The sequence below is a fragment of the Crocuta crocuta genome, unplaced genomic scaffold, assembly GCF_008692635.1.
Source record: "Crocuta crocuta isolate KB4526 unplaced genomic scaffold, BGI_CrCroc_1.0 scaffold299, whole genome shotgun sequence".
Classification (NCBI taxonomy): Eukaryota; Metazoa; Chordata; class Mammalia; order Carnivora; family Hyaenidae; genus Crocuta; species Crocuta crocuta.
Window position 1 is genome coordinate 12,987,685 of NW_027532747.1, and position 12,502 is coordinate 13,000,186.

General features: G+C 46.5%; 1 protein-coding gene across 1 annotated transcript in view; it reads left to right on the top strand.

Moving 5' to 3' along the window:
- The window catches only part of PTPN21 (protein tyrosine phosphatase non-receptor type 21), a 73,465-nt gene extending 60,969 nt beyond the window's left edge, over positions 1 to 12,496 (top strand). Inside the window, exons 14-20 of the mRNA XM_077780841.1 lie at positions 26 to 190; positions 5,405 to 5,542; positions 6,818 to 7,039; positions 9,043 to 9,171; positions 9,530 to 9,764; positions 10,600 to 10,760; positions 10,985 to 12,496. Of these exons, the coding sequence (XP_077636967.1) occupies positions 26 to 190; positions 5,405 to 5,542; positions 6,818 to 7,039; positions 9,043 to 9,171; positions 9,530 to 9,764; positions 10,600 to 10,760; positions 10,985 to 11,113 (1,179 nt within the window). The 3' untranslated portion in view covers positions 11,114 to 12,496. The remainder of the gene's footprint in view (positions 1 to 25; positions 191 to 5,404; positions 5,543 to 6,817; positions 7,040 to 9,042; positions 9,172 to 9,529; positions 9,765 to 10,599; positions 10,761 to 10,984) is intronic.
- The last annotated feature ends 6 nt before the right edge of the window (positions 12,497 to 12,502 follow it).

The window sequence follows — 12,502 nt, forward strand, 5'->3', positions numbered from 1 at the left end:
CGAGCCCCCGCCGCATCTCGGGGAGGTCCCCCGAGCCCGCAGAGAGGGGCTGCTCACGCCCTCCATGTCCGAATCCGATCTCACCACGTCGGGGCGCTATCGAGCCAGGAGGGACTCCCTGAAGCAGCGGCCGGTGTCTGATCTCCTCTCCGGGAAGAAGAACATCGTGGACGGCCTCCCGCCGCTGGGGGTAAGCCGAGTGTGTGTGGCCGGGTCCTGCCCTTGACTCTGACGCCTGGGGGTTCGGCATTTGTCTCTTGGAGCCCTTCTCTCCCTCCACCCCCGTGCGCTATTTCTGACCTATTTGGGACACTTTTGAGTTTGATTGTCTAGGGAAATGAGGGGGATCGGTTAGAATTACAATGGTTTTGCTGGAGATAATTAGGTGAAGTGAAAAGGGTAACGCAGGAGTCTCTGGAATGGAAAGGAAAGAATAAATGAAAGGTTTGGCCAATGCAGCTTTAAAGAAAAGGAAGTTAAGCTTTTACCAGCTTTAGGTGAGGTTGCTTTGCTAGCCACTTGTTAGAAACCCTGTGCTGATGCAGCAGCCGGGGCTGCACAGTGTCTAAGAGCAGCATCCCTGGAAAGTGTTGCTGATGTGAGAGGGTGTGATTACTGCTTGAATTGCCTGGAAGTGATCACTGGCAGCCGCAGAGTGATCCTGGAGTTAGGAAGGTGGCAGCCTGTCAACACAAGACACTTGAACGCTCCAGGTCTCGGTATTTTTTTTTTTTAATTGTTAAAGAAAATTTATTTATTTTGAGAGAGAGAGTGAGCAAGCAGGGAAGGGGCAGAGAGAGAGAGAGAGAAGCCCAAGCAGGCTCTGCATTGTCAGCTTGGAACACCATGCCAGGCTCAAACCCACAAATGTGAGATCATGACCTGAGCTGAAACCACAAGTCAGACACTTACCTGACTGAGCCACCCAGGCGCCCCAAAAGCTCCGGGTGTCTTTAAAAGAAAGATTAAGTGAACTGAGAATCCTAGGAAGGTCCCTTGGAGAAAGTGCAGGTTTTTGATGCTCAGTATAACAAAGAACCAGCAGTTAAGCACTTTTATTTGGGGCAAAATATAAAAGAGCTGCCACACCCCCCCTCCCCCCAGCATCTGCCCTGTGTCAAGGCCCCTCTGGTTTACAGCAGGCCTGTTGTTCCTTTAGGAGAGAGAACAGACTCAGATGTTTAGTAACTTTTCCAAGGTTACACAACTAGCGGGTGACTAACTGGAAGTTTATTAAAAAAATTTTTTAACATTTATTTATTTTTGAACGAGTGAGAGTGCGAGCAGGGGAGAGGCAGAGAGGGAGACACAAAATCTGAAGCAGGCTTGAGGCTCTGAGCTGTCAGCACAGAGCCTGATGCGGGGCCTCAAACTGTGAACTATGAGATCATGACCTGACCTGAAGTCGGATGCTTAACTGGTCAGGTGGGTCAGGCACTGAGCCACCCAGGTGCCCCCGAACTGGAATTTTAAACCCATGCTTATCTCTGCAACCTGTTGTCTATTCTGCTCTGCTGTTCTGAATTGAGGTATATTGTCTATCGTATTTATTAAGTAGTACTTGTTGTTTAAGCCTTGCTGTTTTCTGTCTTTCCACTGAAACTTTTTGAGTCCCCAAGCCTTGGCCACGCATTTGTGCTTTTGTCATGGGAGCCAGGCATCTCTAAGTCTCCTGCTTCATTGCTCAGGCTTCTGGCTGCTCATTGCCTGCACCTCCACGCCCTGGCCCCTCCCTTGGATGTAGCTAAAGCGATTAATTAGCCTGTCCATCCTGTCTCCCAGTTCCTCCCAGCTAGGACTCCTCCCCCATCTCTGATAGTTCGCATATTCAGACTTCAGGATTGGCACAAATATAGTAGTATCTTCATAAACTGGGAAGAAAATCCACACGATTTTACGGTGCATATGAAATAGATTACCAGAGGTAGACTGAAACCACTTAACAAGAGTGCTGTGGACTTATGTGCCTTTGCTTTTAATGAATTGGGGGTTTGGATTTTAAGTTTATTTATAATTTTTCTTAAGATTATGTTCTTACCTACCTGAACAGTAAAGACAATGTTTCAGGTCCGCTGGAGTGGAAGGTAGGGGCTCATGACCAGTGATTCACGGTGGGGACTGGGTGTGGGTGTGTCTCAAGTCCCTGAGCCAGCTGGATGGGGTCCTTTCATAGTTAATTCTCTTTCCCTAATTATGTCAAGACTTTTCCATCATTTTTATGTGTGACCTGAGTCATTTCCCCAAGTGATACTTGTTTTGAGTGAGTCCACTCTGCAATCTTATTGTACCTTTTGAATGGGATTTGTAAGGTCACCTAAATCTGAGAAGTTTGATCAGCTCGGTTCTCTAAAATTACAAGTTTTCTCCCTTGTTGACTTTTTAAAATATTTATTTTTTTTTTGAGAGAGAGAGAGCTTATGAGCAAGGGAGGATTAGAGAGAGAGGGAGGGAGGGAGGAAGGGAGACAGAGAATTTCAAACAGGCTTCAGTCTCCGAGCTGTCAGCACAGAGCCTGACTTGAGGCTTGGACTCACTGTGATATGACCCGAGCCAAAGTGGGACACTTAACCTACTGAGCGACCCAGACACCCCTCCCTCTTTGACTTTTAAGACCCACAGTATTAATACAGTTTTGTGATTGGATTATGCTGTTGCTCCCCTTCTTTGGTGTAACAGATTCCCTTTACTGGAAGAGTGTGTCTGGCAGCTGTGGCTTGGGGGAAAGGTATAGAACCTAAGAGTAGAAGAACTTGGGTCTGAGGCTAGACCCTTCAATTATCAGTTCTCTGCCCAGTGGGCTGGACCCGGCAGCACCAGAACCTCGTCTTCTCCATCTGTAGCATGGGTACAGTCACCTCTGCTGTGTCTGCTAAGTCCCACATAAGGTTAGGCATGAAAAATGCTTTCTAAATTCTATGATGGAGCATAACTGACTTTAATGGAAGTTTTTTTATTGTTCTGACACTGATTACCATATATAAAGAGGCAGCTATGTGACCTTGAGCGAGGTACTGCTTGTCTCTGATTCATTTTCTCACTTGTAACCCAAGCTGGCCCTAGAGAGTAGTTGCGGGATACAGTGAGGTCCTGGAGCATAGCAAATGCTCAGTCGCAGTCAGCTTATTACTGAGAGGTTGCATCATACTGCCTTCCCAAGAATCGAAAAGCTCCAGCCCCTGCTAAACCCCTGAGACTCCTCATAGTACTTGGGATCGCCACTGTCATTCCAGCAAATTTAGTTCACATCCTAATGAGAATTGAGGTTATGGGAGTTTAGTATTAATATTAAAAACAATGAACTAAATTGCAGACAAGCAGAAACATTTTAGAGTTCCCCACCCTTCTCCACCTCCAGGAGCTTGATTGTTATCTGAAAACAAGTGGGCTGGTTGGCGTGCTCCCACAGCTAGGGACACATTTTCCCTGTGCAGCCCCAGTGCAGAGTGGTGGTTCTGACGTAAACCGCTGTGCGCTGTGCCCCGACACTGCGTGTCTGTATGCAGAGGGCAGTCGTGGTTTAGACCATATGCGCCTTTCTTCAAATACTGGCTGTAGAACTGACCTTCCAGGCAGTCAGTTTTTTTTTTTTTTTTTTTTTTTGTAGTTCTGTGATTTTATTTTATTCTGCAATTTTTTTTCCTCATACCACCCCTGTTTAATTCTGCATTGGGTTTTGTTTTGGNGTTAAGTTCCTCCTAATCCTCCTATACGTGCAAACATATGATATTTGTCCTTCTCCCAGGCAGTCACTTTTAGCCGACATATGGTGCAGGGGGCCCTTCTGGCTCATTCTCCGGCAGAAGAGAGCTGGAGCCACCTTGTACTGGCTGCTGAGAGCGGGCTTGAGTTCTCAGGAGTCTGGTGAGCCACTTGCTATTACACTGGCAGCTTGAACTTGGCCATGGTGGGGGTATTTGCACCATACCAACTGGCAGACTTTACAAGCCACACCCCCTCCCCAGCCCCCTTGCCAGTTGTTCTACAGTTAGCCGCCTCCTGGGGTTTCCTGCACGAGTCAGAATCCTGACATTTTAGCCTCTGCAGCAGCCTTTTAGCCTTCCTCCCTCCTCTCCTTTCCCTCCCAGGCTGGTAGAGCTGGAGTAAAGCGGATTTCCTTTGTGACACAGAACCGAGAAAACCATTTCTGTCAAAAGAGGGCCACTGTTGTAACTGTTACGGCTTCCAAGGGGGTGTAGAATGTCCGAGTAGACTTGGTGGTCCTGGGCTTGTCTGCCTTAGAGTGGAAGATCATTACTTTAAGAGTCACTTCAGGGGGCGCCTGGGTGGCTTAGTCGGTTAAGCGTCCGACTTTCGCTTAGGTCATGATCTCGTGGTTCGTGGGTTCGAGCCCCGCGTCGGGCTCTGTGCTGACTGCCAGCTCAGAGCCTGGAGCCTGTTTCAGTCTGTGACTCCCTCTCTCTCTGACCCTCCCCTGCTCACGCTGTCTCTCTCTCTCTCTTCTAGAAATAAATGAAACATTTAAAAAAAAAAATCACTTCAGGAAACACACATTTTCAGGAGACAGATGGCCTTTCCCACCCCCCAGGGTGACACAATGGAGATTTCAGCCCTGTTTAACTTTCCTGGTTAAAAATGTGTAGTTCTGAGAGGTGTAGGGATCCAGCCCAGGTCATACAAGTCTGCAACAGGAGCTAGAATAGAATAGAGAGATTGAGCCTGGGTGGCTTAATCGGTTAAGCCTCCGACTTTGGCTCAGGTCATGATCTCACGGTCCAGGAGTTCGAGGCCCGTGTCGGTCTCTGTACTGACAGCTCAGAGCCTGGAGCCTGCTTCGGATTCTGTGTCTCTGTCTCTTTCTGCCCCTCCCCCACTTGCACTCTGTCTCTCTCTAAAAAATAAATAAATAAAACATCAAAATAAGTTAAAAAAAGAAAGAATAGAGGGAGCAAGCACAGAAAACATGTAAGTTTTTCAGAATGATCTAAAGAACTAACATATTTTTTAAAAAATAGCAGAAGCCTGTTGCAATCACACGACTACATTTATTTTTTTAATTTATTTATTTTTCTTTTTTAGTTTAGGCACAACTGCATTTAAAACCCTCTTTGTGGATGGCCACTGATTTGTTTGTCATGTTTTGAAATTTGGGAGTTCTGGGAAGGAATGCTGTCTGCCTGGAGCCTCACCTTACATTACAACAGTGCCCTGAAACCTGTTGCATTTCAAAATCTTCTCTCTGGAAGACTTATCAGGGCTCTGGCCTTGAAAGGAATGTCTTCCTCCCAATGTTTGTTAAACAAATGCGTGTGCGCTTGGGGAGTGTAATCTCCCCTGTAGTTGAACACTCCTTCCGTTTGTTTCCAGCATTCAGTCCACTTGAAATTTCTTTACAAGGGGGTTGTATTTGTGTATATTTCATATATACATACAAATATTTTTATAGGGAATGAAAAAGAGCCGGGTGGATGCAAAAAAAATTGGTCCTCTCAAACTGGCTGCCCTAAATGGACTCTCCCTGTCTCGACTGCCTCTACCTGATGAAGGAAAGGAAGTGCCTGCCAGAGCCACCAATGATGAGAGGGTACGTACCAGACATTCGGACCCCGTGTGCCTCCTCTGGGAGCATCCGTGAAATGCTACAAAAGTGCCTCTTTGAGATTTTAGTGACTTTTCTAATACATTTAATCATCACAAATGAGTGTTACTGAGGCAGATCTAACATGACTTTAGAGTAAATGTTGATTTTGTTCGTTTCTGAATGTTGTTCCTGACCTTCTAGCCATCTACAGCAGTCTTGATACTTGGTGGCTTTAAATTCGAGGAGACCTACCAGTGCATATGAGTGCACGTGAGACGCTGTTGACTGCTTTCATTGCACTGAAAATGTATCTCAAGAGTAAACAGTTACCAAATGTTTCATGACTTTCTTTATGACCAAGATGTATTTGCCAGGAAGTTTTATTATACCTGAATCAGACAGGCATGAATTAATCCTAAGTAAAAAAAATTATTTGTTTACAGTGGGACCATGGAGATAATGTTGAATATTTATTCCTTTTTTTCAGTGCTTGTGTATTATAGATTAGAACAGTGAAGCGTTTGTTCATAGAGATTGGAATTAATTCGTCTACTCTAGGGTTTACTGTTCTCGNACCGTAGATTCAGAGAAAATGAATTCAACAAATTATTTTAGGCCAGTTTTCACCTTTAAACAGAACTCTGCATTCTGCTTCTCACCAACAAGGTGGTTTCATTTGTTATTTATTTATTTATTTTTTAAGTTTATTTATTTGGGGCACCCGGGTGGCTCAATCAGTTGAGCATCCAACTTCAGCTCAGGTCATGATCTCACCGTTCAAGAGTTCGAGCCCCGAGTCAGGCTCTGCGCTAATAGCTCAGAACCTGTAGCCTATTTTAGATTCTGTGTCTCCCTTTCTCTTTCTTCTCCTTCCCCACTCACACACTTTTTCTCTCTCTCTCTCAAAAATAAATAAACGTTAAAAAAAAGTTTATTTATCTTGGACAGGGGGAGGGACAGGGAGAGATGGAGACAGAATCCCAAGTAGGCTCCACATGGGCAGCCCAGAGCCTGTCACTGGGCTCAAACTCACAAACCATGAGATCACGTCCTGAGCTGAAGTCAGATGCCCAACCAGCTGAGCCACCCAGGCACCCCTCATTTGTTATTTTAATTCTTATTGTTATTACGTCTTGTTAAAAAGTTAGCTTTGGTTTCACCTAGAGTTTTCCATATTAGTTAATGCGAGACTGGAAGTAGAAAACAAGATTTCAGATGTGCCATCAGAATGCAGCTTGGACGTGTGACTGCACTCATTCCACATATTCCATTTTACAGTGTAAAATTCTGGAACAGCGGTTAGAACAGGGAATGGTATTCACAGAATATGAAAAAATTCTTAAAAAGCGGCTAGTTGATGGGGAATGCACAACAGCACGACTCCCTGAAAATGCAGAGAGAAACCGATTCCAAGATGTCCTTCCCTATGATGACGCCCGAGTGGAGCTGGTCCCAACTAAAGAAAACAATACCGGTTACATCAACGCGTCTCACATTAAGGTGAGCAGAATGGGCTGGTAAGTTGTGAGTTAAATCACCAGAGTGATAAGAATTGTATTCGTATCTGTATTCTAAAAACAGCCTGGTTTGAACCGTTGTAACAAATTGTGTCATAAACTGGGAGATGCCTTCACCCCGGCTGGACAGGGAGTGTTTACCACCAGAGCCCAGGCTGCAAGTGCCCTTCCTGGGTGGTGAGCCACCGGACTTGGTTCTTCTAAATCTGAAGGTCTCTTCCTGCCTCACAAATCCTCCCCAGAGCGGCAGAATTGCTAGTTTTTCCTGATCACATACATCCGTTAATTCTTACGTGACACGAGTGTCTGGTAAGACACTTTTGATGGTTTTGTCGCCAAAGCTTTTCCTCGTGAGGACGCTGCCTATTCTCTGCACTTCCCTGTAGTCACTTTTCCACGTCGTTTTGTTCCTGAGAGGAGCAGAGCCACCTTTCCCCTAGGAGCAGAGTAACGCCATCTGACCGGGGTAGCGTTATACCCGCTAAAATGGAAGAACGTGAGGGTTCCCAGCTGGTAGGCGCTCACTCTCCTGCGTCATTGTGCCTCTTGTTTTCTGCTGGCTAGAGGTCCAGTTCTGGTATTTCGGGACGGAGAAGTTTTCTAAGAGAGTGAAAGAGGGAGTATCCATGGCCAGGCATGTTTCTTCTTTCCCACACTTTATTTCGTTTGCAAGTGATATTCGATGAAAGCCTTCCCCCTGGAGGCTTTTATTTATTTATTTATTTATTTATTTATTTATTTATTTATTTATTTTTAATTATTATTTTTTTATGTTTTATTTATTTCTNCCCCCCCTGGAGGATTTTAAAAGAGACCTGACAGTCTGCCCGCGGGGGCCGGTACCCTTGATGGTTTTTGGGAATCTGTGCACGTGCTTTGTAACGTGGGTATGGGTTATTTAAAAACTGAGCGGTTCTGTGGAATATCTCATTCAGTCTCCTGACTGGGTGGATGAGAACTGAATGAAGTTGTAGTCTCGTGGGGGGTATTTCAGAATCAGACGCAAGCTGAGCAACGATGGAAGGTGCCTGAGCTTCACAATTCCTGGATCACTTACGAGCGTGGGACCTGGGATGTTCTTGTACTTTCCTCTGAATAAAGAAGCACTGATGCCTCCCCCGCCCAGGCTGTCCATTAGAACCCCCCCAACAGCTATTCGCCATGGTGACTGGTATGTGCCAGGGCGCCTGCCACCACGTGAGGGAGCCCTCAGTGAGGGGATGTGGCCGTGATTTGTGACAGTGTGGGCAGAATAGCACCAGGCACTTGGGAAACGGTCACTGTGGTCGCCGGATGTCAGGGTGTGTGGGGTCTAACCCAGATCTGACTACAATTCTAGTAACCCCTGTGTTACCTTAGCCTGTGTCCAAGGAGACGCAATCTTAGGTGGAAACTGTGTATCATTCTGGAGGGTGATCTTGACTCCCATTCAGAAGCGAGACCAGTTGGAGCAGGGATATTTTTTCTCTTCTAGAAATCTGGCATTTAACCTCGGTTTTGGCTTCATTGTTAATTTTCTTCCCCAATATGTTTAGCTCTTCATGAGGGGAACTGTTTGAATTTTAGGATCCTATTATGTTGATACTATTTTTATAAGAAGAAGAACCGTACTAGCAGCAATAACCACTGTTTACTGAGAACCTATTATGTGCAGGCACCATATATAATGACTCGGCTAATCCGGCCAAGTGATTCCTCTAATCGCTGTGAGGGTACATGATATTTTTATTTTACAGATGAGAACAGAGAGTCTGAGAAGTTAAGCAGATTGCCTCAGGCCCATTATGTGAATTCAGAGTGCGTAGGTTTATAAACAGGTAGTCATGGGAATTGTATTAACAAGGGGAAAAAAAAGAATAAGGAATGTCTTTATTCTGAATAATTCCGTTCATTGTTTAGTAGCACCATGACCAAACATGCGTGCGTGCGTCCATACATACCTGTATGTGTACACGTGATTTTTAAAAAAATCTTTTCTAATTTCAGGTCTCCGTCAGTGGAATTGAGTGGGATTATATCGCCACACAGGGACCATTACAGAGCACCTGTCAGGATTTTTGGCAGATGGTGTGGGAACAGGGAATTGCCATTATAGCGATGGTGACAGCAGAGGAGGTGAGTACTCCTTTCTCTTAGTTGATTTCCTGAGCCTCCAGGAAGAGCTTGTAGGGATCCCTGACCCTGAGAGGTGGCGGCTGGGACCGCAGTTCTACACGTCGGACACCTGCCTGGATGGGATCGCCTCCGCTGCTGGATCTCTGTTGGGCTCGGACAGGACTTGTCCTTTTTTTTAATGTTTATTTGTTTTTGAGAGAGCGAGAGCTGGGGAGAGGGCAGAGACAGAGAGAGAATCCCAAGCAAGCTCTGCGCCGTCATTGCGGAGCTTGACGTGGGGCCTGAACCCACGAACTGTGAGATTACAACCCGAGCCGAACCCGACCCAGGCACCCCTGACCACACTTCTCTTTAACAGGAGGGCGGAAGGGAGAAGAGCTTCAGGTATTGGCCACGACTTGGCTCCAGGCACAACACCGTCACCTATGGGAGGTTTAAGATCACAACCCGCTTCCGCACGGACTCTGGCTGCTACGCCACCACGGGCTTGAAGATGAAGCACCTGCTCACGGGGCAGGAGAGGACGGTCTGGCATCTGCAGTACACAGACTGGCCTGAGCACGGCTGTCCAGATGACCTCAAGGGATTTTTATGTAAGTGTCTTCCTTCTCAGCATAGCCTCTGCTTAAATCAGCCACACACAGGAAGACTTGGGCTCCTGAACTATTTCCTTTATGTTATTTCATAGAAGCTTTGGATTTCCTTTATTCTGTTTTAATTTACCTTTTTAAATGTTTTATTTATTTATGAGAGAGAAAAAGAGCGCATGAGGGAGGGGCCGAGAAAGGGACAGAGGACCCAAAACTGGCTCTGCACTGACTGCAGAGAGCCTGATGGGAGGCTCGAACTCATGAACCGTGAGATCATGGCTCAACTGACTGAGCCACCCCGGCACCCGTATTTTATTTTATCTTTAAATGTTTATTTACTTAGTGAGAGAGAGAGAAAATGTGAGCAAGCACTTATGAGAGTGAGCAGGGGAGGGGCAGAGAGAGAATCCCAGGCAGGCTCTCTGCTGTAAACATAGAGCCCAACACTGGGCTCAAATTCACAACCTTGAGATCATGATCCAGGCCAAAATGGAGAGCTGGATGCTTAAACGACTGAGCCACTGAGGCGCGCACCCCTGGACTTGCTTTAAAATAACGGTCGTAAGTGTTCAGTGCAGGTTTCAGAAGTGTTTGGAGTGTAATTTGGTAGCAAGTAGACTGCTGTACTGGACTCTCAGAGACCATCTCCTCCGTTTCATTTTGTAGATGAGAAACTGCAAGCCCAGGCAGAGGCAGCGACCCGCCCAAGATCACACTGCCCGTTAGTAGTCGGGATGCTCTTTATCCAGAGTCCTCCCAATCAGGGGTGATAATCTGAAAACTGTGAATTTGTTGGGCCTTAATTCCTCATTACTTTTCTGTTTCTGACATCTCACAGCGTATCTTGAAGAGATCCAGTCTGTTCGACGCCATACAAATAGCACCAGTGAACCAAAGAGCCCCAACCCTCCGTTGCTGGTCCATTGCAGCGCCGGGGTGGGAAGGACAGGCGTCGTCATCCTGTCGGAGATCATGATCGCCTGTCTGGAACACAATGAGGTACTGCCTGTGCCCCCCCTTTTTCGGTTGGTGGNGGCTGGGAGGAATAGGAGGGGAAGAGAGGACCTAGTGGCCTAACGGCTCTTTCTGAGCACGTGCCCAGGGGTTTCTTCTAGAAGACGCCGAGGTAGCAAGGAGCGTCTGTCTCCTGACCAGATGTCTGCTCAGGCTGCCTGCCTCTCTGCAGGGGAGTCCACTCCCCTCACGGCTGACTCCCCATCCAGGTGCTGGACATCCCGAGGGCGCTGGACGTGCTGAGGCGACAGAGGATGATGATGGTGCAGACCCTCTGCCAGTACACGTTCGTGTACCGAGTGCTCATTCAGTTCCTGAAAAGCTCGCGGCTCATATGACCTCCCACGACTTGTCACGGGAACCCGTCCACCGTGGGAAGCGTTCAGGCGAAAGGAAAGGCCACCTAACTCCGACTCCCTCGGGCACCCTGGGCCGCCGGAGCGCGTGATGAATGACGGGCGCTGAAGGAGCTGTGCCGAGCACGAGGCCAGAGGCCGGGGAGGCTGTGCCTGGGAAAGGTGCTGAGGGAGGAGGACGCGGTCCCCGGGCCTGCCCTGCGCCGCTCTGTCCCATTTGCGGTACTTGCACACTTTGTGGAGATTGTGTTTTCCAGACAATTCTCTGTTTTACTGAAGCTATGCTGGGCAACTCTGGCAATCATTAAGGCGCATAGGTTTCTATCTTAAACTGGTTTTTGATAATGGAGTTTTATTTTATGACTGAAGTATTTCGGGTTTTCTTGTTGAGAAACAGTAACGCTCTAGGGGGATGGTCCACAGGTGTGATTGGTTCCTGAGTAAGTTTGTATTGAAAACCATGCTCTCTCTTGTTATTTTTTAAAAGCCTTGGGTACTGAATAGTTTAGTTACCAAACCCGACACTACAGGAAGAATCTAAAAGTGTTATTTTGAAACACAGAAAGCATTTTTATATTCAGAAAATTTTTTATCCTAAAAATTCTATATATTTGTACCTTCTATTTTTTCCAGACAAGAGTTCAACTCATTAAGGTACTGAAACGAATGAAGGCACATGATTGAAAATGTGAGAAAAGAATCGGATTCACCCTTTTATTCAGTATTATTTGTAAACCGAAACGAGTTTGATTTTATTAGTTGAAAATGAATTGAAAAACCATTGCATGGGATGGTTTTAAGCACTTTTTTTTTAAATTAAAGACAGACCTGAGTTTTAACATATGTGTTGCTTTAGAGAAGCAGCAGTAACTGTGGACCCTCAGAAGGAGTGTTTTGGAAGAACTAAGGAGTAAGCGTATGTAGGATGGTAAGGGCAAGAGTGAGTGCAGCGGAAATGCGAGATGCCTTGGATGAAAGTACAGTATTAACTATACTCAGACTGAGAGGCGGGGGTGGAGAGAATGGTAGCCTGGGAGGGTGGGGGCTGAGCCCCCACAGATGGTGGGTATCCCCGGAAAATTCCAGAGCTGTCACTGTCAGTGACTGTCTTTCCCTGGAGTTTCTTCCACCTAAACTTCTTTTTTAATAACTAAAGTAGGTTTCTATGATGATCAAAGCCTTTGAAGGGGCCTTCTTTTCTTTTGGTTGAAAGAAGGGAAGAGTTGCTAATAGTTTTATCTCATTTCCCAAAACTACAGCCCAAACTCGTGGGGCCACCAGAGATTGCTGTGATACTCAAGAGGTGCTCGGGTTCTAGCTCCTCAACCTCCTAACTTCACCCCTGAGGTCAGTTTTAGCATCTTGGTGCCC